Raw genomic sequence first — 25966 nt, forward strand, 5'->3', positions numbered from 1 at the left:
AACCTCGTCCTAATACTACCTTTAGGATTCCTATCTCAGAACTTAGACATATTTGTATACATACTTCACTATTCTAGTAAGTAAATGCCCTAAAATCAGCAAGGGGCCTAGTCTAATACTAAACCATCTAAAATTGCCTAAATTATAACGTCATGGTGAAGTCTTCATACGATTTAAGGTGCTTAATACATATCACAATGAATTAACCAAAATGTTTGTTTTACATTGAAGGACCTCACCTATTTTCACAGTGGGATTAAGTGGCCATGAAGAAACCTCAGTACCTATCCATCCTTATTCATTTATTTAATAAAAAGTCATCAAGTTCCCCCTTCGTGTCTCATAGTATACCCAGTGTGTTTACTGTTGTTATTTCAAACCAGCACAAACTGAATACCTGTAGCACAGCCCCTCTCTGTCTACAGACACCACCACTCGGTGGGAAGAAGAAACAAGAGGATATTCACCTTGTGACTATTTCCCATGTCATACAAGGACCCTCTTCTTTATACTAAATTCCTCCCCTTCGGAAAAAGCTCTATGTGACAGCATCTTAGGACAATAATTTCTATGGTTACTTATACCAACACCATAACCTTAAATAATTCTAATTGATATTTGAATTATTGTCGCAACCACAAACAGAAACGAGGAACCCACTGTGTAGAACATGAAACTATCTAACCAAATGAGATTTGGAAAGAATAGCAAATGTTTGAAAAGAATAGTAAATGTCTTGAGAAAAAAAATGCATACATTGTGCTGAATAAATTTAGTGGAAATATGTATAAGCAAAAAACAACAAAAAAGTCTGAGTCGAAAGCAAAGCAGAGAGCCCACTCTACACCTCTTTAAGTGAAACGTGGATCCGGGGCATCTGGGTGGTGTAGTCGGTTAAGCATCAAATTCCTGGTTTCAGCTCAGGTGGTGAACTCAGGGTCGGGAGTTCGAGCCCCGTGTTGAGCGCCTCGCTCGGAGTGAGTCTGTCCGAGATTCTCTCTCTCCCTCCTCCCCCCCATGCTCTTGCATGTGCTCGCCTCTCTCTAAAATAAATAAATAAATCTTGGAAAAACAAAAATCAAAACACGAAACAGAAGAGTCACTCTCTGGGAGCTTCATGATCATTTTAACCTGTCCAGCGAGTTAATTCTGAGTCCCCCTAGAACATACAGCTCTCCAGTCTTCCACTGTATACAGTCTACATTACAGAGTTACACAGCATATATATAACCGAATAGTATCTGATTTAGTCGTGGACTTTGGAATAAAATACGACATTTGATACCAACTTTTCAGTCTTATTTTGTAGATGAAGAAACCCAAGTTTGTTCATTGACCTGAGGCCAAGACTCCTGGTTTCCAGTCATCCTGTTGTTTAACACACGCGCCCTCTTCAAAGAATGGATAAATCCAATGACCTCCTTTGATGAGACTTCAGATAATTTATGATAAGAAAGAACGCTCCATGTTCCTTCGCCTTTCCAGAGCCAGGAGGAGTGACGTGTGACTGACCGACACCAACGTGGCATCGTGAGGACCCACCCTTCCCAGGAAAAAAGACCGCGCGCACAGCATCTGCATACTCGGCGGAAACTAAGGTCTGCCTCCGTGGCTGGTTGACGTCTTAGCACAGTGACGTGCACACAGCCACGGGGCTGCTCCACGAGGGCCGCTCGGCTTCCCTGGAGGGCCGGTCTGGAGAACGCATAGCCAGAGACGGGGTCCCTGTGAATATCGCACGATGCTGGGGACACCGGCCTCTCACACGGTGGGTGGCGTCCTCCCAGCATGGCTGGTGCGGATCAACACGCAACCTAAGGCCCAACTAACATAAGAGGAGGCTTACAGGGCGTCTGAGTGTAAGTCTCCTATGATGGAAGCTCGTCCGACGGCGAAAATCCCCGACGGCTTCAGTGTAACGTTCCAGGGTTTATCTCCTTCCTCCTCAGCCTCAGAGAGAACATGCGTTTTCCAGGGAGGTTCTGTGGTCCTCCGTCCCCACCCTACCCCGCACCCGGCTTTCCTCCAGCTTTGTCTGTCACTCGCCCCCACGAAGGAGGGAGCCTGCGGTGCACTCCAGCCACAGGGTGAGGGCCAGTTAAGAGTCGCTCCCTCGGGATCCCTGGGTGGCGCAGCGGTTTGGCGCCTGCCTTTGGCCCAGGGCGCGATCCTGGAGACCCGGGATCGAATCCCACGTCGGGCTCCCGGTGCATGGAGCCTGCTTCTCCCTCTGCCTTTGTCTCTGCCTCTCTCTCTTTCTCTCTCTGTGACCATCATAAATAAATAAAAATAAAAAAAAATTAAAAAAAAAAAAGAGTCGCTCCTCACGACCGATATCACCGCCTTCTCACACTCCTGGTGGATGCAGTTCAAGCTCAGGACTTCTGGCCCCTCCTGGCTCTCCGAAGGGCTCCACCTGGGGATCTGCAGGTGTGCGGTGCTTTCGAGAAAAAGCCCCCAGAACTAAGGCCTTGCAGATTCCATTCAGTTACCATCTTCTTCTTAACAAAAGCTGAGGGACAGACTTTTAGCAAGGGACGTTCTGCATGGTCAGGGGCAGCAGTTATTTCCTTGTCAGGAGCTGGAGAAGGTGAGGTTTCACCTGCCGGTGACAGTCGGAGGGCAATAAAAATGACGAAGATGGTTCCTCAGACAAGCAGCCTCACTTTGTCACAGAAGGGAGCTGAGACTTCCACGTGGGCTTGGAGACCAACCTCCCTCCTTCCTGCGTCCTTACCCGTTAGAATACCATTAAGCGCACACATTGGTGACCTGGCCAAACCAGCCCCGTTGGGCCGTTCCCGAATCGAGTGTGTGTGAACCCCCCGCCCGGCGCTCGAACTGCAGCCTCCTGGGCTCACCCCACAGACTCCGACAGGGGAGGCCGGCGGGAAGGCCCAGCACCCGGCACTTTGAGCGACGGTCCCAAGTGACTGGGAGGCAGGTGTTTCTTACCCAGAGGGTCACTGCAAGAAGCCACCTGGGAGAAGTCGCTAGAGCTCCTGACTCAAAAACAGAGACAAGAGGTGAACCGGCGTCAGGGAAGATGACACATCAGGGGTTCCATCCGCCCTCCATCGGAAACAACAAGATGGGAAGGAACGGAGGACGGGGGGGGGGGGGGGACAGAGAGACGAAGACCAAGAGAACGAACACACGAACGCAGACAAAATACACAGAACAACGATTTTCAAGATCCTGGGCCAGGAGGGATGTTTATCCGGGCAGATGGAGAGTCGGTGGGCTCGTCACCTGTGGTGTGCAGGCCGCAGCCCAGGGAGGGCAGCCCGGTGCACCCCAGGGCCCGCCTGGGCTGGGGCACAGAACTCAAGGTCCCAACCGAAGCTAAGGCAGCTGGAGACGCAGGGGAGCGTGCGGGAGCCGAGCCTGCAGAGAGAAGCCGGCCTGGAGCTGGGGACCCGTCCCCGTCGAGGCCACAGCGCACCGGCCTCCACCCGGGGCCAGGACTGAGGCTAGGACCAAGCCATCCGAGGGACCCCGAGGTTGAGAACGACGCCCGGTGTCACCAGCAGGGAGCCTGCCCCTCTCTCTGTGTCTCTCAGAAATAAGTAAATAACATCCTAAAAAAACTATTGTGTACCTTCTTTCTTTGAAAAACATATCAACAAAAAATAATGTCTGAATTTTACATTGAAAGTCCGATTTGTCTCTGTCCAGTTCAGCGGCCACAGAGCTGAAGGGTGAAGGCAGCGAGCTTCGGAAGGCAGCACACAGTAGCCCCCACAGGGGCTTCTGGGAGACTGGAAATGTGACTCTCCCGTGCTCTTTAAAAATAGATGGTGACTCAGTAAGAGCTCGTGCTAGCAGCCGGCGTCGTCCCCTTCGCCCAGTCTTTGAGCACCAGGAAACATGATGCGGGGTAAGTGAGTCTTGGCAGAGCGCAGGTAGCCTCCCTGTACCGCGGCCTCCCGTTCATGTCCATAAACCGGCACCGAGTAGAGACTGTGCTTCAGGCACCGGGCTCCCGGGCAGGGGCGCGTGGGGGGGAGAGGGGCTCCCGGGGCAGGGGTGGGTGAGGGTGAGGGAGCTCCCAGGGCAGGGGCGCAGGGGGGCCCCCAGGGCAAGGGTACACAGGGGGCTCTTGGGGCAGGGGCGCACAGGGGGGGCTCCCGGGCAAGGGCACAGGGGCCTCCGGGGCAGGGGCTCCGGGGGCTCCCGGGGCAGGGGCGCACAGTGCAGCAGCAGCAGGGAGGCTGTGGAAGCCGCAGGTGCCCCCCCACCCCCGTGGGTGTAAACCTCCCACAGGGCAGCTCGGGTTCCAGGGGAGGGGATCGCGAGTGGGGCAGGCCACCTGGTACCCTCTGCGCCCCAGCTGCTCCACGTGGTGCCAACCAGGCCCGGCTCGCAGCCCCGCGCCTGTGCACCTGCCCCATCAGCGCCGCACCCGCCAGGCAGGGACCGGGCCACCTCCGGGTCACCCAAGGGAAGGCAGGGTGGCGGGAGCCGCCGCTGGCAGCCTCGGCACCTTCTCAGTCTCTTGGGGCTGCCACCGCCAACTACTGAGTTTGGGCCTGCGGGGCCACCGACCCACTAGACTCCTAGAGACGTTGGTGGGAGGCTCGGTGCTGGGCGCTCAGGAGCGCGACCCGGGAGCAGGGGCTCGGAGTCCGAGCAGCGGGAAGAGCCTTCAAGGCTGAAACATCCGAGGGGCTTAGTGGTTATTTAGGGGCACCTGCAGGATTCTTGTTGACTTATCCAAGTGTTTCTGGACGTCACAAATCAGTGATAATCAGTATGTATTCCCTCAGACATATAAACATCTGCAAAATAACAGATAAAAAGCCCTAAACAGGGACATCTGGGGGGGCTCAGTGGTTGAGCGTCTACACCTTTGGCTCACGGCATGACCCCCGGGGTCCCGGGATCCGGTCCCACATCGGGCTCCCTGCATGGAGCCTGCTTCTCCCTCTGCCTGTGTCTCTGCCTCTCTCTCATGAATAAATACATAAAATCTTAAAAAAAAAAAAAGCCCTAAAAATTTGGAGACCAAGTTTCATATATATGGAATAGTTCCAACTTTCTTCCTTGCCAATGGAGAGTTGAACTGCCTTCATAATTAGGCAATTATGATAAATAGGTCCCATTAATTGCAAGAAGCATTCTAAACTGAAAATCAGTATTTTGAGTAAAATTCCTTCTGGCAAAACTTAGGACCCAATGTTTGACTTCTCCATGGGGATCTCTTCCTGCGCCATCCTGGTGTCTGCAGACACGCGCCCGTGGGATACGTAGTTCTCAGCGTTCTCAGTCCCGTGCTAACTTTTCTTTTCTTTTTTTTTTTTTAAGATTTTATTTATTCATGAGATACACAGAGGCAGAGACAGAAGCCGAGGGAGTAGTTGGCTCAATGCAGAGAGGCCGTATGCGGGACTCGAACCCTGGGACCACAGGATCATGCCCTGAGCCGAAGGCAGATGCCCAACCGCTGAGCCACCCAGGCGTCCCTCGTGCCAACTTTTCAGCAGTCGACTCCGCGGCCCGGGCACAAAGCACTCGAGTCCCACGAGCAGCGTGGAACAAGCCCCCACTAGCGACAGGTGGGAGGTGAGTCGCCTTCCAGCCCTGACCACAAAGATCGCTGCCGTCCTGACCCCCGACGGAAGAAGGGCCTGGTCTTTTCCTCCCTATGGGACGGAGGCCAGCTGGAAGTCCTGAAGCCTTCCTCGGGGGAAACGGAAATTGTGACTAGCAGGCAAGTTTGCGGATTTGGAGGTCGGCCCTCCTGTGGCGGCGACGACACCCACAGACCCCACCCAGAAGCACAGAGGCCGCAGTCTAGACTACACGGCCCCCCGTGCCCTTCAGCTCTGGCCCAGGCACAGGACACTGACGTCCCTGTGACAACCCAGAGCTTCCTTCCTGCAGGCGACCATGGTCACCAGCAGCGCGGCCCCCGATTCTGTTCCCCGGGCGCAGGGCCTGAATCCGCACACACAGGCCGAACCCCCGAATGACCAGGTTCCTGCAGGCCGCTCCCACCACAAGGCCCAGGAAAACCCACCTGCCGGGAGGGTCTGTGCCGGCCCCGCAGCTCAGCGCACACCCCGCTGCGCGGCAACCCCCAGGGGCGTCACTGGGACACTCCCTCAAGCGCGGGCCGCTGGCTGCAGGCCACACGCCCGTTTCAGGCTGTGAACAGGCCGCGCCACCGCCACGCTCACGGACGAGCTGGCCCCCGGTGACATCAGGACCTCTGGTGGGGAACAAGCCCTTAGCAAGTGGATCATCCTCCGCAGCCGTGGGAAAAGCAAGAAGCTCGCCACGACGTCTGAACGCTCGCTGCACCTGCCATCCGCTCCCCCCAAAGCAGGTTCTGATGAGAAGCTACGGGTGAGCAGCGCGGGCCGCACGGTCCATCCGCATGGCGCAGGGCCCGGGCAGCAGGCGTGCAGGGCCCAACCAGGGCGAGGCTGGGCCGCCCGGCGCGCAGTCGCTAGGCGTGGGACTCCAGGTCAGCTCAGGTCCTGATCGCGGGGTCCTGGGATCAAGCCCTGCACGGGCTCCCTGCTCATGGGGGGGGGGGTCTGCTGCTCCCCCCACCCGCCTCTTTCCCCACTTGTACTCTCTCTAAATCCTTAAAAAAAGAAAGAGGGCGGTGGAGGTCACCTTCCTGACGTGCTGCAGGATCTGGAAAGAACATCTGTGAAGCAAAGGGATGTGCAAGAGAAGGTGGAGGTGGCTCTGGCGCACGAGCCGTGCATCGCCTAGGGGTGGGGGGGCAGGGGCTGACAGCAGGCAGTGAGGACAAGCCCCAAAGAGGCCACCTCTCCTACCCATAGCTTCTCTAGGAAAACACGAGCATAAAACCTGTCTGAGGGCAGCCCGGGTGGCTCAGTGGTGGGACACCTGCCTTCAGCTCAGGGCCTGATCCTGGGGACCCGGGATCAAGTCCCACGTCGGGCTCCCTGCACGGAGCCTGCTTCTCCCTCTGCCTGTGTCTCTGCCTCTCTCCCTCTGTGTCTCTCATGAATAAATAAATAAAATCTTTAAAAAAAAACCTGTCCAGTTCGAGAGGGTTCGCACAGGCACGCACATCCCCGCGTCTTCATGTGCAGTAACAGCCACAGGAATCCGGCAAACAAACTGCGAAGGAGCTGCCTCTGAATTTCTAGTAGACAGTCGTTGCACAACAGCCTTGTGTATTTTTTCCGAATCTTTTAGAAAGATTTAAGGAGTCTCCCCCACCAATAATCATTTAAAGAGCTCCTCCGAGACTTCATTTTCATTCACACTATCGATCTGCTCAGGAACCCTTCTTTTTAAAAATTAGCATTCCTCTCATGGCATGCAATTCGGTGCAAATAAATGAGATGTGAACAACCTGGGGGGAACCTCATGGTGCCGGGGAGATGCCCCCATGTGCTCCAACCTCCTCCACATGCACCTGTGACAGGTGCTCCTCTCTGCCCAGAGCTGGAGCTTCAGGCAAGAGAACCGGGGCATCAGGTGTGGGTAACTAATGGCCATGCACGCACACTGGAGATCACCCGCTCGGTCCACATTCCCACATTCCCGCCACTTCCAGGACATCCTCTTCACTGCATCCGACGTCACGGCAAAGTGACGTGTGCGCTCGCAGCCTGCGCACATCCTCCGCACCCCTCACACGTCTCACTCTGGGTCACTGCTGACTGGATTTGCACCGCTGATTATGATTCCATGTCCTTTTGTATCATTATTCCATATTCTGCTCGTACTTGATAACGTAGGTTTGTGAGGCAGACTTGCTAGGATCCTTTGGCGGGACAGAGAGCTCTTCGAGCAAGCTCGATCACTTACCGTTCCTCCGGGAGAACTTTCCAGAACCACGGGGACAGACGACTGTGAAACAGCACGCACCTGGGCCTGCACATTCCAGGGTTGTCTCCACCCAGCTAAGGCGATCAATTAAGTGGGGCCGGACATTGCCTCCCGACCTGCTTGGGAGCTCACAACCTCAGGTGAGAGCCAAGAAGGTAATGAGCCCTCAGGGAGCGGCCACAGCCCAGACGGAACCCGTGGAGCCAGACGGCCGAGGAAAATCACCTGTTACCACGAACGACACAAAAACTATTTTGAACAAACCCGCAATGAGAGAGACGCAGACACAGAGGTCGCCTTTAATCACGGCCTGGAAAGACAGTCTGTGCTTTCTCTATTTTCAGCAGAACCGAATCTGTGGTGCACGTTCTTCTCTTTATTTTCTAGCTCGTGTGACCACAATGCAGTTTTAAGAAATGGGAAAAAATGGATCCTCAGGAGGTTGGGTTCTACAAAAACGGATTGTTTTTAAAGAAAGATGCATGCCATTGTTCCTGTTATAGTCAAGAAAGGCCTTGTACCTTCTGATCTGTATCATCCGGAACAAACTATTGAGGTCCAGCCTGGTCGGGTGACCCCTCCACGTATCATAGCCCCGGACACCTCAGACGCTGGGTATACGGTGGGTTCCCGTGGAAATGAAGTTCACTTTGAATAGAAACCCCGCAAGGCCAGGAGGGAACCAACTCTGAATTCTGGTTGGAGCCAGCTCTTCAGAATCACAAGAGCAGGGCAGCCCGGGGGGCTCAGCGGTTTAGCGCCGCCTTCAGCCCAGGGTGTGACCCTGGGGTCCTGGGATCGAGTCCCACGTCGGGCTCCCTACGTGGAGCCTGCTTCTCCCTCTGCCTGGGTCTCTGCCTCTCTCTCTCTGTCTCTGTGTGTCTCATAAATAAATAAATGAAATTAAAAAAAAAAGAATCACAAGAGCAAATGAAGTTAACATTCTTTTTTTTTTAAGGTTTTATTTATTTGAGAGGGAGACAGAGAGGGCACCAGTAGGGGGAGGGGCGGAGGGAGGCACAGACTCCGCGCTGAGCGGGGAGCCCGATGTGGGGCTCGTGACCTGAGCTGAAGGCAGACGGCCAGGCCAACCGACTGAGCCCCCGCCCGGGCGCCCCTGAGGTCAACATTCTTTTAATGAATCGTGGCTCAAGAATGGAGGGTTTTCACGTGACACAGACCAATGGCACAGCGGGCACAGGGGTTCCCGGGAGGCCCAAGCCCTTCACAGAATGAACTCGGGCTGCTCGGGATGTCTTCTGGGCCGTGCCCAGCCTCGACACGGCCGGGGAAACCAGAGGGTCCGTGGACCCTGAGTGCAGTACCGCTGCTGGGATGATCAACACCCTCCGCTCAAGGACTGTGAATTGCAGAAAGCGCCCGTCCGTGCACACGTTCACCTGCAAAGCTGACTTCACGGAACCTAACTCCTCTACTGCCACTAAACAGCTTTTACTCTCTCATGTGTGGACCTGAGAGAGGACTCTCCAGAGGTGGCAATATCGCTTAAAACAGCCCTGGTGATACCAACGGGAAAGACACAGTGGCTCTCGGGGACACGTCAGGCACTAGTCAGGGGGCCAGTCCTCAGAGGGCGTCCCAGCAAAGAGGCCTCCAAGAAGCGGAGAAAGCTGATGACGTTGGCTTCCATTTCTGAGCTGGGCAGGGTATGTGACGGGCTTACGGCCTTGCAACGGAGGAACTTAAAGCCACAGGAGGAGCTCTGCCCTTCCTGCACGAGGGACGGCTGCTTCCCGGGTGCTCGGACGCCCTGCCGCCTGCCCTCCGGAGGTCCGTCAGCTGGGCTGTGAGCGTGGCTGGCACGCTGCGGCCCTCCTTTGCTTTTGCAGAGTCAGTAAAACCCACGACTAGAAGTCCTGTGTCTGGTCCAAGCAGGAACCTACGATTTCATCGAAACGCGTTGCTGGCGATCCCAGAGGTGGGGGTAGGCTGTGAAGGCCTAGTTGCCCAAATCGCGGGGTGCTGTCAACGTCAGCGCCTGACTCCCTGGGACTGCCTCAATCTTCCTTTCCTAGATGGGCATCGTGGGGTCCTAAAGGGCTATCGCACCCCATTCTTATTTATTGCAAACAGTGGTCGCTTTTAAGCTGCTCTTTCGGGATTAGATGACGTCTTCCTCCCCTTCCCTGGGATGATACAGATGATCTATTAGTTCCAGACCATATTAACGAGAAGTTGGCGTGACTATTCTTAGACTTGGGCTATAACCAGACCCACTGGCTGGTCGGGGGGCTCTCCAGCTCTTGGGGGCTTTCCAGTAACCCAGTAATTATGAGCCTACCTGTACGTGCCGGGGGAGTCACACAATTGCCAAGTGACTGAGGGCTTGGGACAAAGACTGACGTTCTTGCCTAAGACGTCAGGAGCTTCCTTACACTTCCTTACACACCACCGTGAATTAACCAGGATTTGTAGTTGCATTTACTTAAAGAAGAGCAAGACTTGGACGAATCAAACAACTCACGTGCAGGATGGCTCCAATTCTAAATCATCCCCCACCAACATTCTTAGCTGTTTGCCCACTTAAAAAAAAAAAAAAAAAAAGGCCGTATTAGCAACTCGTCTTCCTTTCTCCAATGCATTCAGCAGTTTTCGCAGGCTGTTTCAGGATGTAGGCTCACCTGTCCTATCAAACGTCAAAGTGACGGTGGTTTAAACAAGAGCCGCTTCATTTCTGCCGCATGCACAGCACAGCGTAGTGGCCCAGGGCGTGCACAGGATCTCCGTGATGGAGACACCTAAGCTCTTGGTATCTGTTTGCTCAGGTGCTCCCAGACCACGCCGTACTGCGTGGTCCGAGACGTCTACTGCAGCCCCCGCACGCCGGCCACGTAGAAGCCACAGGAAAGGGAGAGCGCGTCAGAGGGCCCCCCTCTCCCAGCCGTCGTGCCTACACGGGGCTGGAACCCAGTTCCACGGCCGGGCGTAGCTGCAAGAGAGCCTGGGGCGTCCTTACACTCCCTCCAATCCTCACTATCCTCACTTCGGGCCGAGAAGGTGGGTAAAACGTCCTCATTTTCCAGATTACAAGGCCCACACTGCTGAGCGGCAGCTCCAGGATCAAAACCCAGGGCTGGCCGGCGCCAACGCACCGAGCCCCCAAGCCCCCCGGCCGGGGCTTAGGTGAAAGCCCGCCCTACTGCTGACAAGAAGTGAAAGCCAAACACACAATTTCTCATCGTGTGACTGGTGAAGCTGGGGTAGGATGTGGGCCGGATTCGGCTGAAAGTATCACAGGGAGGAAGGTTTCCTCCTCCCCTCGAAACACACGTGCTCCAGAAGAGCATCCGGGTTTCGGCAGAGGCGTCCCGCCCTCGGACCGCTCCTGCGGTAACGCTGCCTCCAGCTTAGGTCACCAACGAAGGGGAGAAGTCCAGGAGCCATCAGCAGCCTTGAAAGCTTTTACATCTTTCCAAGTTTATCAGAATGAGTAAAGATCTCAGCTCAGGCCACGACCTCAGGGCCGTGGGATCGCGCCCCTCACGGCTCCACGCTCAGTGCGGAGTCTGCTGGAGCTTCTCTCTCTTCCTGTCCCCCTCCCATGTTGTCCCTTTAGGTAAATAAATGAATTTTAAAGATTTTTTTTTCCAAAAAGCACATAGAAAAATAAGAATGCACTTGAACAAAGCGGTGCACCGTCATCCAGGACATGGAGCCGCACCCCAGGGCCCAGTCTGAGCCAGGGACAGACTCCGGCTCCCGCGGCCTCCCTCCGCTGGACGCCTTAGCACCCGGCCTATGCAGCCATGGGGGCGGGGGCGGCCCTAAAGGGAACGGGGCTAAGAACGTACGAGAGTGCGTTCCGGAGGGTCCCACGGACTTGTTGGAGACGAGCTATAATCTCACCTCCGACTGGCTAAGTCAGAGGTGCGTGTATGACCGTTTCACGATTCACGGGGCTCATAAGATTAAAACAAACCACTTGGACAAGAGGCACATGCACGTCCTGAACCCGAAGCTCCTCCTGCGGACACGCCGCTCACTGCAAGGAGCCACGGGCAGACACCTCGCTGCCCCCAGAGACGTCGCTACTTGTACTCGGCGCAGAGCGACTGCGGCAGGATCCCCGCGCTCACATGGGCTGAAGCAGTCCCGGGGAGGGGGCCGTGCCTGACACACGAGCCTCACGGCCCCGTTCCAAACCGGGAGAGCTCACAGGCCACCTAGAGCTGCCCGGCCAGGAAGGCGGCGGGCCGTCCTGCACCCTGGCCAAGGCCACCGCCGCAGAGGCCGCCGGGTGCCCACCGCACAGGCCATGCCCGCGGCCCAGGTAGTCACAGGGATCCGCTCACCCCGGCGGAAGTGCCTTCACTCACTAGTGACCCGTTCTGGGCCGCTCCAGGCAAGGTGTAACCTGCGTACTGTGATTGTTGACCACTTTTTTAAAAAAAGATTTTATTTATGCATGAGAGACAGAGAGAGGCAGAGACACAGGCAGAGGGAGAAGCAGGCTCCCTGCGGGGAGCCCGATGCAGGACTCGATCCCGGGACCCTGGGGTCACGCCCTGAGCCCAAGGCAGACGCTCCACCGCTGAGCCCCCGGGTGCCCTGTTAACCTCTTCCTGAAGACCTAGAGTTTGGCGGTAGCTAAACAGCGTGACCTATGAGGCAAACCCGTGGCGTCGGCGCTGCCGGCCTCACGTCGCTGACAAAGCGAGAGGCGAAGAAAGCTGCCCAAGGCCACGGAGCCACTGGGTGCTGACGCTGGGACGTGCAGCCACGACTGGAAAACCCCAATCCCACGACCGTGCTGTGCCGCGCAGAGCGGACAAGACCGTGTTGACGCCGAAGCGCCGGGGCGGCAGCGGCCCGGAGCGCCATCCTTGCGGGCAGGCGTGCCCACCAAGACACCGGCGCCCGTGGATGGAGGACTCCGCCCCGTCGGCAAGAGGCGCCAGCGCCCTGTGGTTCTGCGAGGGGCGGAAGGAGCCAGATCAAAAGTCTCACCACCGAGATCTTCTCAAATGAGAAACGATAAGCGTTTCGAGAACATGCATATCCAGCAAACACCTCTTTCCTCTTTTGAGACGTTTTGAAATAAAGCCCCTAAATTCTCTGACATTCTTCCTGAGAAAAAGTGAGGCCCGCTGGCATTTTCCCCACTTGAAATCTAGACGCCTTGGTCGCTGGAAATGGTTCCGGGCCCGACCTCGGGGACCCGGCAGCTCGTGACCAGTCCTTCCCCAGGTGAGACACCGACTGCGGCCCACGTCGCTCACAGTTCCACGACAGAACAACGTTCCATCAGACAGTCCAACAGTCGTGGGAAAGCCCTAAGGTGAGGATATCGTGCCGCCATGAAGCAACGCGCCCAAAGCGTGCCTTTGCCGTTGGGAAAATGCTCACGAGGGAAAAAAAAAAAAAAGAATGGTCTAGAAAATTGTATGTGTCATATACAGCGACTGGGCAGGAACCCGACTAAGGTGCTGGAGGACGGGCGCCCGGGGGCTCAGCGGCGGAGAATCCACTTCGGCTCAGGGCGGGACCGGGGTCCTGGGATGGGGCCCCTGCCCCGTGGGGAGTGGCTGCTGCCTCCCCTGCTCGTGCCCGCGCTCTCACACTTGCTCTCTCATCAATGTACAAAATCTTTTTATTTTAAGGTTTTATTTATTAATGAGAGACAGAGAGACAGAGAGAGAGAGAGAGAGAGAGAGAGGCAGAGACACAGGCAGAGGGAGAAGCAGGCTCCACGCAGGGAGCCCGACGCGGGACTCGATCCCAGGACCCGGGGTCATGCCTTGGGCTGCAGACAGCGCCAAACCGCTGAGCCACCCGGGCTGCCCCAATGTACAAAATCTTAAAAAAAATAAAAAGTACCAGAAGATACGATGTAACAGGATTGTTTTTAGGGTCTAAGATCACAGATGGTCCTTTCTTCCTTCTACTCCTCGTCCCCCTCCTAGTTTCACTTCCCCAAGCGGCAGGCTGTCCCACGAGCGTGTGTGAGGTCACACCTGTCACGGGGCCTGCATCTGGTGGGGGGAGGCCAGACAGCAGAACGGGGCGCAGGGGCAGTGGACACCACGACTAGCCATTGTCGCCAGCCCGGGGACAGGCCTCCCCGGGGCCCGCGTCTGGCGCCCGAGAGCACACCGACCCTTACCCCGGCTGGGGTGCCCGGAGCGTGGCCCGCTGTGTGCAGGAGGGCGTCAGCCTCCCCGCAGCCTGAGCAGCAGATGCCCTGTGGAGCCACGCATTGGGAAGCCGGGCGTCCCCGTGGCCCCGTCAGCCTCAAACACTGGCCAGTGGGGTCGTGGCTTCTGCACGCGCTGCCTCTGTGCCGGAGACGCCCTTCCCAGGACGGGCCAGGGGGCGGGCGGCACGGGAGCGTTCGGCCCCGGACACCGTGCACCCCTCACCCCGGCTTGCGAGGACCAGGCCGAGCATCTGCTCCCGGCCCCTGCCGGCACCTCGCAGGCGGGCCTGGGACGGGATCCGCAGACCCGAAGATCCGGGCGCCCGGGGGGCTCGGCTCGGGGTTTCAGCCACGTTCTGCTCTCAGGGTTGTGGGCTCGAGCCCCGCGGGCTCCTTGCTCGGCTCACGACCTGCTAAAGACTCTTGCCGCCCGCGTGCCTCTGCCCCTCCCGAGCTCTCTGGCTCTACGGCAAATACGGCAAATACGGTAAATACGAGTCTTTACAAAATGCTAAAAATCAGGGTTCCCCGCCCGCAGGATTGGGTGGTCATGGCTCACAGCGCGGCGTCCCTGATGAGGCCCACGAGGCCCGTCGTCGTCCGTGCCCCCTCCCGGGGCCCAGTGGGCAGCCCTGCCTGTCGGTGACCCCACCGGGGGCGTCACTGCGTCTAACGGCGCGTCTCACCACTCGGAGCCCATCACCTGCCTCCGTTCAAGGCCGTGAGGGCCGCCCCGGAACAGAGCAGGAGGACAGACGCGAGAACGACACTAACAGCTACGACAGTCACAGTTTCAGGGGCTCCGGGGCCTCCGCCACTCGATGCTTCACGTCTCACCTGCGTGGCTCGATGTCCAACAGCAACGCGCCAGGGAGTCCTGCAGTAGCAGCCCATGCGTCGGGTCCTCGTCGCTAAACGTGCACATCGTCCTCTTGCATGTGCAGGGGAGAGGGGGGCAGCCTCCCAGCATCCCCTCCCTACCCCGTGGCTGGCGAGACACCAAACGGCCCTTGCTCGCCGCGGACAGAGGACATACCTGTTCCGACAAGGCGACCCTGGAGCCTGTCACGCACCCAGGGCCACGCGGCCGGGCCACACTCTCTGTGCGAGGTCGGCTGCACTTCTGGAGGAAGCGAGGCTCCCGACAAGACATCAGAACACCAGGGGTGGGCCCATAGCACCGGGTGGGGGACCCGGCTACCCGCCGCCTGACCGGGGTCACGCGCCGTGCGTGCAGCATGCCAGCCTGTCCCCTGGGATTTTCCCCGTGTCGGATTCACACTGACCTCTACGTACCTGCCCAGCTAACCCTCCACGTAGGAACTTGGAATGTTCCAAAGCCCGCGTGTCCACGCTGCAGACCCCGTGCCTCGTAGGGACCCGTCATGTCTGAGGTCCTCAGGCCCGCTCACAGAACTGAATTAGCTCGTAAGGTCTCCGAGGGACACGGGTGGCCCTGTGCCCCCAGGCCCCCCGCCCCCACCGCTCTACTGAGTGCGCAGCTCTGAGTGACAGCCAGCCCCCCGCCTCGGGGCTTCACGGCGGCCCGGCCCGGTCTGTGCTCCCCCTGGCGTCACCGTGCTCCCCCCTCGGTGCCCCCTGTGCGCCGCTGCCCCTGCCCATCCCTCCCCGCAGCCCCACGTGGGGGCTCCTTCAAGTCGCACCTGAGGACCCCTCCCCGGAGAGGCCTGCCCGCTACACGTGCCACGTATCCCCCACATTCTGGCTAAAACACACTTTTAGCCTGGTTACCTAAAATACTTTTCCCCTTAAAAACATGAAATTCTTGACTTATTTTGTAACCTGGGAAGCGTCTGTCTCCACTGTTCAGACAGTTTGGCCGAGAGAGCAGGGGCCTCACCCGCCGCCCGGCGCAGCAGGTGGCTTGGCCGCCGCCCTCGGTGAACGGGTCAGAGCGGCCCGTGAGCGTGTGGACGCAGGGACGGCCCGTGGAAGTGCTTCTGTCCCAAGACGCGTCCCCAGCTCAGCCGCGGCAGCCCAGGGTCCCCTGCCGGGCACCTGCGGGGGGACGTGCCTCGGCCGCTGGGGCCTCCCCCATGCCCGTCACACGGCACACCAGAGGGCTGCCCGCTGCCCCCAGGGACACGCAAGGTGAGGCGGGCCAGGCCCCACGTGGGGATCCCGCACTCCGCGACCCGGCTCTCGCCCTGGGGACCGACCCCCACTCTCCCCTCCTGTCAGCGCCCAGCGCTTCCTGCCTGGGGGTCCGCCCTCCTTACCCCGACCAGGACGGCATCCCTCACACCCGCTCCCCTCAGCTCCCGACCTTGACGCTGGCATGGAGTCTCTGGGAGTTCTTACCCTGTGCGTCTATTTCTGGCAACGAGATAAACAGCGAGGAGGAGGATGAGGAAGAGGAGGGGGAGGAGGGCAGGAGGAGTGGGAGGAGGAGGGGGAGGAGGGGGAGGACAAGGAGGGAGGAGTGAGAGGAGGAGTGGGAGGGGGAGGAGGAGGAGGAGGAGGGGGAGGAGGAGGGGGAGGACAAGGAGGGAGGAGGGGGAGGAGGAAGGGGAGGAGTGTTAAAGGAGGAGTGGGAGGAGGAGTGGGAGGGGGAGGACGAGGACAAGGAGGAGGGGGAGGAAGACAGGAGAAGCGTGAGGAGGATGGGGAGTAGGGGGAGGATGAGGACAAGGAGGGAGGAGGGGAAGGAGGAGGACGGGGGGACAAGGATGAGGACAAGAGGAGGGAGAGGAGGTCAGGAGGAGGACAAGAGGAGGGAGAGGAGGACAGGAGGAGGAGGGGAGGAGGAAGAGAAGGAGGATGAGGAGGAGGAGGGAGAGGAGGACGGGAGGAGGATGGGAAGGAGGAGGAGAGGACGAGGACAAGGAGGGAGGAGGGGTAGAAGGGAGGCAGCGGGAGAGGGGAGGGGGAGGAGGGGAGGAGGGCAAGGAGGGAGGAGGGAGGGGAGGAGGAGGGGAGGGGGAGGAGGGGGAAGATGAAGGGGAGGGAGGAGAAGGGAGGAGGATGGGGAGGAGGAGGGGAGGACGAGGACAAGGAGGGAGGAGGGGGAGGAGGGAGCAAGTGGGGGAGGGGAGGAGGAGGAGGGGAGGAGGGCAAGGAGGGGGCGGGAGGGAGGGGGAAGGGGAGGAGGAGGAGAAGGAGGAGGGGGCTCTGGTGCACCGGCAGTCAGGCCTGCTGTGCCGGGGCCTCCGGGCCTGCGGTTTCCCCTGGCTTCCAGGACTACACTCGGACTTCGCTCCCCACCTGTTACAGAGCCCTTCCGGTCACCAGGCTGCAAAACGTGACCAAAGTAACACGAAGAAGCCTGAAGGTGAGATTCAACCAGAAGCTGCGGTGTGGGGCGTGGGGCGTGGGGCGTGGGGCGCTCGGGCTCGGGCAGTCAGCAGCCGGCGACGGCCACAGCTGCTCCTCCTGCAGACGCGGCGCCGGGGGCCTTGTCCAACCGCATCCAAGCTCCCATTTAGCAGGAGGAAGGTTCCCTCGCAAGAGAAACAGCTTATTCCTGGCCCGGCTCTGGGCCTCCCCTGTGCGGGTCCCCCTTCTAACGTTCCGCACAGATGGTGGGAAAAGAAAAGTATGAGGCAAAACAAAGCATGTTGCATACAAAACCACCAACTGTTCCAAGCTGGTATTTATCTCAGCAAATAAAAAGGTGGGGGCAGGGATGGGCCTTCATCTCACTTCAAAGGAGTGAGAGCGAGTTCCCCATTTTTCAGAAAATATGTCAGTCGTCCTTGGAAGTCCCTATTAGCAGCCGCGCGTACACCGCACCCCCTTACACATCCTGCGGCTCTTCGTTTTCTCGGTTTATCCTTTGTAACCGGTAAAACATTCTTAGGAAAAGATCTTACGTGTGTTGACTCTTACGACCAAAACAGCCCTTTCAAAATTATTTATGATCACCAAAAACCACTTGCTATGTAACTGTGATGACGCTACAAGTCACTGACGCCGTCTGCGAGCTTCTGCGAAGTCTCCCGCTAACCCCCGAGACCCCCAGGCGCTAGGAATTCACCGCAGGTGCGAGAGGGCTTTACGAGTCATCGCACTCAACGACTGTTCCTTATGAAAACGCTTGTGCTGTGCAGGATTCTGTGCAGAGAGGAGGCGGGGACGCCGGGACGCAAGGGAAAAAGAGCAAATCCTGCTTCCGGAGATGTCCACATGGGGGAAAACACAGCTAACGGTACGTCAGCCCGTCATCTCACAATCTGGCGTCTACATTTCTCTGAAAACGTCTCCTTTCCCCCTTAGTCCGGGTGGTCCCAACGTAGGCCCGGGTACAAACGTCATCTTCAAGGCCTTGATCTAGCGTCTGCTTTTACAGGGAAAGTTGTTTTATTATTAAATCAAGTGTCAACTGAATGTCCCCTTTAGTGTCGTAGGAAGGAATCTGGATGAAAACAAGGACTAAAAACCTAAAAAGAGTCCTTTAGGGTCACGAGGACGAGTGACCACGGTCAACATGCATGCACATGCACGGACACGGATGCACACGCACCGCAGGCCGTGGCGGGGAAGGATGCCCCCCGGGAAGTCTCGTCCGGTGGGCGTGCAGCTGACACACCGCGCGACGCTGGGGTCAGGTGGACAGCACAGTGCGTGGAGGCCCCGCGGCTCACCCAGGGGCGGCTCCCGTCACCACACGACGCCCGGACCGGGTACCTGCGCTGTGCCTTCCAGACATGCTGACCTCTCATAGGACAACAAATGCTTGGGCCTTCCTGTTCCTGAAAACTTAATCCTAATCCCAGTTAGTACTTTTTCTGACAATAAGATTGTCATTTAACCCCTTCCCCCCCCCACCTTTTTTTTAAAGATCACTTCTTTGAGACGCAGAGAGCATGCGGGCGCATGGGTGCGCACGTGCGGGGGGCGGAGGGGGAGAGAATCCCAAGCAGACGTGCCGCGGGGCGTGGAGCCCACGGGTGCTGGTCCCAGGACCCCGAGACCACGCCCTGAGCCCAGAGCAGGAGTCGGACTGCCCACGGCTGAGCCCCCGTCCCGACAGCTCCCGCCGTCGCACCGAGTCCCGGCGACCCTGCTGCGCAGTCGGGACCCACCACACAAGGGCCGCGGACACAGCCAGGGGGCCAGACGCGGGGCCCCTCCCCGTGTGCGCGGGAGTCACTGCCGCTTCCTCCCCGGCTCCGTCCTCCTCCTCGGGAACCCCAACCCCGACGCGATTGACGCGCTGCACGTGGGGGCCCAACGCCTCCCATTTCCGAGGGGAGCCATGGCAAACCGGGAACGTTGGCCTCACGCCCCGCATGTTCAAACACTTGACAAAGCGTTCCCTAGCGTGGATTTCCGGCAACCGTCCCGTAAAGTCAAAAATCAAAGGCCAGGAAAGTCCAAGTGGATTCTAGGTGGTAGACGGGGAAACACTTCGGTCAGGTCTCAGGCCACCCCCTTCCTCATTCAAGAAAAACACTTACTTGCGTATGTCCCTAAGCGTCTATTAAGCCAATTTTACGTTCCCCGCCTCACGCTAAAGAGAACTCGGTTTCCTGGAAATGAGGGGTTGCGTTCTTACTTCTTTGACTTCAAACTACTTTCGAAATTAGTGATTAGGTCTTTAAAAAGACAACAACCAGCCAGTAAAACAGACTCGAGAACAAGTCAACATGGATCGGAATTACCTTTGGCCTGGTCCAGTGTCGTCACCTTCAGGCATTTCTGTCCTGTAAGAACAATGAGCGAGTGGACGGGGCTGCGGCACCCGAGTGCCACCGGGACTTCTCCACTCGCCAGCAGCAATGAGGAGGGAAGGTTCTCGGGCGTCACGTCCTCTCCTTTGCGGACAAAAAGCTCTCCCCCCCCTTATTCAGAAAGTAGGTGTTTACAAACTTCCAGAGCACCTGCCTGCCTTGAATGAAGCCGAGCGCCGGGTTATCATGACCGTCCCCTTCTAAAAATAAATAGGTCACCTCTTCCTCCCGGGACCGTGAGGGCCGCTGGGAGCAAGCATTTTCTCCCCAGTGGTGTGAGAAGGTGTCACCGCCCAGCTATTAACCTTTATTGGGATGACTTCATGTAGACCTGCCCACTCTTTCTCTTTCCTTTTTTTTTTTTTTTCCTCCTTCCCCCCTGGCATGACAAGGCACCCACGGAAGGGCGGCCTACAGCCTCGGCCTGGCCTATCGGATCTCCGACTCACAGTGGGAGGCCGGGGCGGGGTGACACGGGCCGTGCGTGCCAGGGCTGGGAGCCTTGTTTGTTCTGAGAATGCTCAGCCACCCAGCAAAACATCGTTGACTCGAAAGGAAAAACACACACACCAAGAAACAACTGTGTTTTCAGGGACACTGTTTTGCAAGAAAATCCTTCTGTGGGTCTAGATTTCCCAACCCGGAGTGAGTGTGCACACAGGCGAGTCCGTGTGCTCCTCTGGGCAGCAGGGCTTCTCCCGCGGACCTCCCTCTGTCATCAGGGAGCAGCCTGACGCTGGCACGCGGCCTCGCTGTGTGCCTGGGATATTTTTATAGCCTGGCTCATCACCACATACGAGTCACCAGCCACCCAGTACCCTCAGTGGCTGCAGCTCCTAAGAGCAGGACAAGATTGCGTCAGCTCTTCTTGCTTCCAAAGAGGCTACAAGAAGGTGGTCAAAAGGTACAAACTTCCAGTTAGAAAATAAGTCCGTCCTGGGGATGCAAAATGCATGGCATGGTCACTGTGGCCAACAGCACCGCAGCACGTATTCCGGAGGTGCTGAGCGGGGCCCCGGGGGCTCAGCGGTTGAGCGTCTGCCTTGGGCTCAGGGCGTGACCCTGGGGTCCCGGGATCGGGTCCCACGTCGGGCTCCCTGCATGGAGCCTGCTTCTCCCTCTGCCTGGGTCTCTGCCTCTCTCTGCGTCTCTCATGAATAAATGAAATATTTTCTTAAAAAAAAAGGTGCTGAGGAAGGCGATCTTAAAAGTTCTCATCACAAGAAAAAAATTGTTACCGTGTGTCATTACGGGGATCACTTTCCAACACACTCGGGTATCACTTCCCTGTGCCGTGCGCCTGAAACTAACGTACTAGGTGTTGGTTATATCTCAGCAAGAAAAGGAAAGTACACCTTCCTCATTAAAAAAAAAAAAAAAAGGCTAAGAGAAATACGGCTGAGACTCTTTCAGGAATATGCCCTAAAAGCTTTGTATGACAAGTTAAAATGACTTTTTTTGCCCTGATTGGGAATGTCAGGTAAAGCCGTAAGGAACATCTAATTATTAAGAAACAGTACACTTTTCTTTTAAAAACGTATGCGCTCCATCATCGCTACACAGCAATGCGTATTTACCGTACGTCTTACGTTTACACGTGTGATTTCTAGCGCATCGAAGAATTGACTGGGTGTCATCCTGTATGTTGGTGAATTGAATTTAAATCAGGAAAAAATAATAAATAAATAAATAAATTAATTAATTAATTAATTAATTAATTAAAGCAAGCTGAGATGGAATGCTAAAAAAAAAAAGGCAGGAAGTCGGCTGGACGGCCCGGGCCCTGCCGTGTTTCGGACCGTGTGACACGCGCACATGGTCACTACAACCTCGCTCAAGACCTAAAGCTCCAGACCCCGGGTCTGACGTCCAGTGGGCGCAGGTGCTCCACCCCGGGAGGCAGACCCTGATGGCGCGGGCCCAGGGGGCGGCCGTGCAGGCCCAGGTCCCACCCAGGGGACCCCCACCCGGGACACAGCGCCGTGGGAGGCCGCCCTGGGGTGTGGGAGCCAGCCAGGGCCCAGAGGGATGCGGCGGTGACCACACGGTCACAGTCGGACGGCCCTTCAGCCCGCAGGCACTCAGGACGGGCCCCCCGCGAGCACAGCCTCGTGCAACGTTAGCTCACGAGTGCCACACGGGCCCCCGGGTCCCCGTCCGCGGGCGTGTGTTGAGTTCTGCGACTCACGAGGACGAGGACGGGAGCAAGGGCGGCTGGGGTAAGGGGACCCCCGGGCCGCGCGGGGGCTGTGACACCGCGGTCACTGGTGCCCTGCAGTCCTGGGCATCCCGCGCGAGGACTCAGCACACGCACGTGGGGCCCCAAGGCCCGGCCGCCCTCCACCCAGACGCCTGCAAAGTGAGGTGACCGGCGAGCACAGGTGGGGACACACCGCAGCGCCCGGTGTTCTCGGCACTCCTGCAGCTGAAGACCCAGCACAGCCACGCGTGCAGGCGACAGCATCCAGGACTGGTCCCCAGGCACTTCCACTGCAGGCTCCGTGTGCATCGTCCTCCCGGATGCGCTCGCACTTTTAGCGACGCACACTAGACACTTCCCCTGTTTGTGCTTTAGTCCTAGACTCTGTGAGCTGAGAAAGCCACTGCCGCTCCAAAGCTGGTCACCGACCTTTCTTGGTGCTGCTGCTTCTTTTCACATAATCACTGGTCTGAGTTTTTTCTTCCCACTCTCCTATAACCGCTTAGGGTAAGGCTCTGGAACATTCTATCACAGACACTAGGAGGGACTCTCCCTTTCTTGGAGGCCACAAGGCAGTGTCAGCAGGAATGGCCAAGTTGTGGGTGCGGGTGTCACTGGTGGACAGAAGATGATGACTAAGCCGGGAGAGGTGCCTGTCGCTAAGCTGGCCTAACAGAATTCTCGCTGAAGGCAGGCCAGGCCGACGGGACATCACCGGGGGGTGCCGGGCGAGGAGGAATTCGGTCAGAGACGGCGGGTGACCAGATACTAAGGGGGACGGATTCTCGCCAAACTGACCTGACGGGATTCCTGCTAACACTGGTTCTCGAGGGGGCACCTGGCAGGTGACTCTCGATCTCAGGGCTGTGAGTGGGAGCCCTGGGTTGGTGCAGAGATGACTTCAATAAGCACTTAAGAAAAAAAAAAAAAAACCCAAACTGGGTTCCTGAGAACACGCCCAAGGGTATAGCCTAGCTGCCGAAGAGCTCAGAGGAGGCGGACCAGCATTTGAGCGAAGAGCGAGTCTTGTCACCTCCTAAGAATAAGCACATTTGGATTTCTCTCGGCGTTCACCCCTGCATGGCGAGCGGACCCTCCGAGCCACAGCACCCAACACGGCAGCCGCCGAGCACAGGCCTGTGGCTGGTGCAGACGCTGAAGGCGCGGGAGAAGAAACAGAACGTGAAACATCCCATCACTAAGTTTCATACTGACCACGTGTGGAAATGATAATATTTTGGGCGTATCAGTTAAATAAAATATTAAAATTAATTTCACCTGTTTTTTTTTTATTTAATGTGGCTTCTGGGAATTTTAAATTATGTACGTAGCTCACATTGTATTTCTAGTGGTCTGTATAGCTCTAGGGCCTTGATTCTCCCCCTCTGCCAGAACTGGTTTAAGTCAGACACAAAACAAGTTACAGTGAGAAGCGACTGGCTGGTAACACAATCTTACCAACTGTCTCAGAAACATTTCCAGAATCGCTGTTTTTGGCCAGGGAGGGGGGTGGAGAGAGACAGGGAGGGAGGATCTACAGCCAGCGTGGAGCCCGAGGCAAGGCTCAACCTCAAGATCCTCACATCATGACCTGAGCCCGAACCCAGGATCGGACACTCAACCGACGGAGCCACCCAGGTGCCCCCTTGGAAAAGCGGGGAAGGGTAGAGATTTGCAAAAGACAACGATTAGGACAGTATTAAGCAGAGTCCCTGAAGCAGTTGCTCCGTATGCTACTGTCTTCTGCATCCCACCTTCCCTCCAGCCTCTGGGGACAAGAACAGGATCCGTAAGTAACTCCTTTAAGGGCAGGCTCCATCCTGAGTTCTCCATTCCCTTCGCTCTCTTCTCCAATATGTGCCACCAATTATCCCATCTCCTCCGTTGTTTTTTTTTTTTTTTTAGGATTTTATTTACTTACTTAATTTACTTATTTAATTAATTAAATTATTTGAGACAGAGCATGAGCAGGAGGAGAGCAGACTCCCCGTTAAGCCGGGAGCCCGATGTGGGGCTCGGCCCCCGGGCCCTGGGATCGTGACCTGAGCTGATGGGAGACGCTTCACCGACTGAGCCACCCAGGCGCCCCCAACCCATCTCCTTGCTGGTTCAGGACCCTCTCGAATTCTACTGGCTCTTTTCTTCAGGCACAAACACGTCCAGGCCTCTCCCAGAGACCATGTCAGTGACCACACATCTCCTTCTAGTCACTAATCTGTCTTCTGTCCTTGACGGCCGAAGGCCCTGACCCGTGGCCTGTGGTCGTCACTGCTCACCGGTGACAGCCTACCTTCTGCCCCCACCACGACCCTGGCACCGCTCTTCAAACGCAGCTGATGCTTACTATTCATCTCATCTGACGAGGCCTCCTGGCGGCACCTCACTGCGGCCCACTTCCCTCTGCCCTGGTGCCAACCTCAAGCCCGGCTCTAAGCTCCACTTTTTGTGCCCAACTCCAGCTTCTCTCAACGTTGCTTCTTGGTCTCTCTAGGTGGCCGTCTTCTGGCTGGCTCTCCGACGCTGGTGACCTTGAGGGCAGGGCTGCCCCACTCGGCCCCTCTAATCCGCAGGCCAGGGCTGCCCCATGAACCTGCTCCCAGGTGCTGCTGATGCTGTTGGCGGGGAACCCACACCTTGAGAGCACAGACAGCGTGCTCACTGCCTCCTCCCGTTTCCTGTTATACGATCTCCGGAGGAAATCTCTCTTCCCAGATCCTAACCCCCACTTCCATGCCCAAACCCATATTCCGTGCCACACACACCCCAGAATTCCAAGCTCACGTCCTACCGCCCACCAGCTGTGGCACACAGGAGCTGCCTCTAACTAGCTCATGGCAACGGTTCCTATCCCTTCCCTCCCGTGTTCAGCGATATAAAGTAGGTAGTTTGAGTCAGTCACGGTGGTGGCATTTACACCACGGGCGCTGGCAAATCTGCCATCTAATCACTACCCACTGTGAGTTGTTCAAAATTTACCCCCACACCACTGATTTCTAACCACCTTAACCTGTGCGACATTAAGCAAGGAGGCCATTAGATCGAGATGGTTCTCACGCTCTAGCATCCTGCCCAAATGCAAGCCTAAGTGCCTCACGGTTGACCTAAGGATGGCGAATCACGAGCAGCCAGTAGACCTTCCCAAATAAAGCAACCACTTGCCCGATAGTCAATCGAATAATTGCCTTGCTTGGCTTCTACCAAAGTCTTTGCCCTGGCTCCTGTCAGGGGCGTGCTCCTAACCACTTCCAGCTTGGTGCCACCTGATTCAAACTGATTTTGGGGGCACATAAACTCTTACAATGTATAATGTGCCTTGGATTATCCTTTAACTCCTGGAGGTCCCACAGGGATCTCCAAAAAGCAGATCCAAAGAGGACCCACCATCTCTGCAACCTGCCCCTCCCTGAAGCTTTTCTATTTCTTCTCCCACTTCTTTCCTTTTTAAGAAAAGTAACCCCTCATATCATTCTCAACCCCAGTATTCTGATGCATTTTCTCCATTAAAATTTAGCAATATCTCACCTTACTGTCTGCTTACATCTCTGCTATCTGAATCCGTCCCTCCCACAGCAGGCAACGAGCCTTCCCGTGTCCCAGCGATAGCACAAAGCATGGGAGAGCCACCTCCTAGAACAAGCTAGTGTTCTTAGGAGATATTATTAGTGAATGTAAGTTATGTAAGTGAAGAAATGTTCCAAATGGTCAACAGGGGCAGAAAAATGGGAGCCGTATGCTCTCTTCCCTCTCCCTCACCCACAGAGAAGGCTCTCACCATCAGCTCTAACACTGAGCTGTTTGTAATCCACCCTGAGGTTCTCTGCTCGCTGCGTTTTTTGTATTAGTTCAGTCTGCTCCCATCTGCTGCCTAGGCTAAGGGCAGCCAAATGCTTGTGATCAAATATTCCGAACAGTACATGCCCTGCAAATACACTGTGCAATTACAAGTTACAAGCATTTTTGTTACATTTTTTAAAAGATTTTAAAAAATTTATTCATTTGGGAGAAAGAGAGACAGAGGACGCACAAATAGAGGGAGAGACAGAGGGAGAAGCAGCAGCAGACTCCCCACCGAGCAGGAAGCAGGAATGGGGGCTC

The 25966-nt window shown here is 56.7% G+C and overlaps 1 protein-coding gene across 3 annotated transcripts in view; it reads right to left on the reverse strand.

Moving 5' to 3' along the window:
- Positions 1 to 25966, reverse strand: part of RETREG1 (reticulophagy regulator 1) — a 112394-nt gene that overhangs the window by 12975 nt on the left and 73453 nt on the right. The window contains exon 1 of one of the 3 annotated variants that reach the window (XM_055325168.1): positions 19603 to 19940. The exons of the other annotated variants lie outside the window; for them this stretch is intronic. Coding sequence (XP_055181143.1) covers positions 19603 to 19637 — 35 coding nt within the window. The 5' untranslated portion in view covers positions 19638 to 19940. Of the gene's footprint in view, positions 1 to 19602; positions 19941 to 25966 lie in introns of those variants that run through there. 3 annotated transcript variants of the gene reach the window in all.

This window comes from Nyctereutes procyonoides, unplaced genomic scaffold (assembly GCF_905146905.1).
Source record: "Nyctereutes procyonoides isolate TBG_1078 unplaced genomic scaffold, NYPRO_anot_genome, whole genome shotgun sequence".
NCBI classification, from domain to species: Eukaryota; Metazoa; Chordata; class Mammalia; order Carnivora; family Canidae; genus Nyctereutes; species Nyctereutes procyonoides.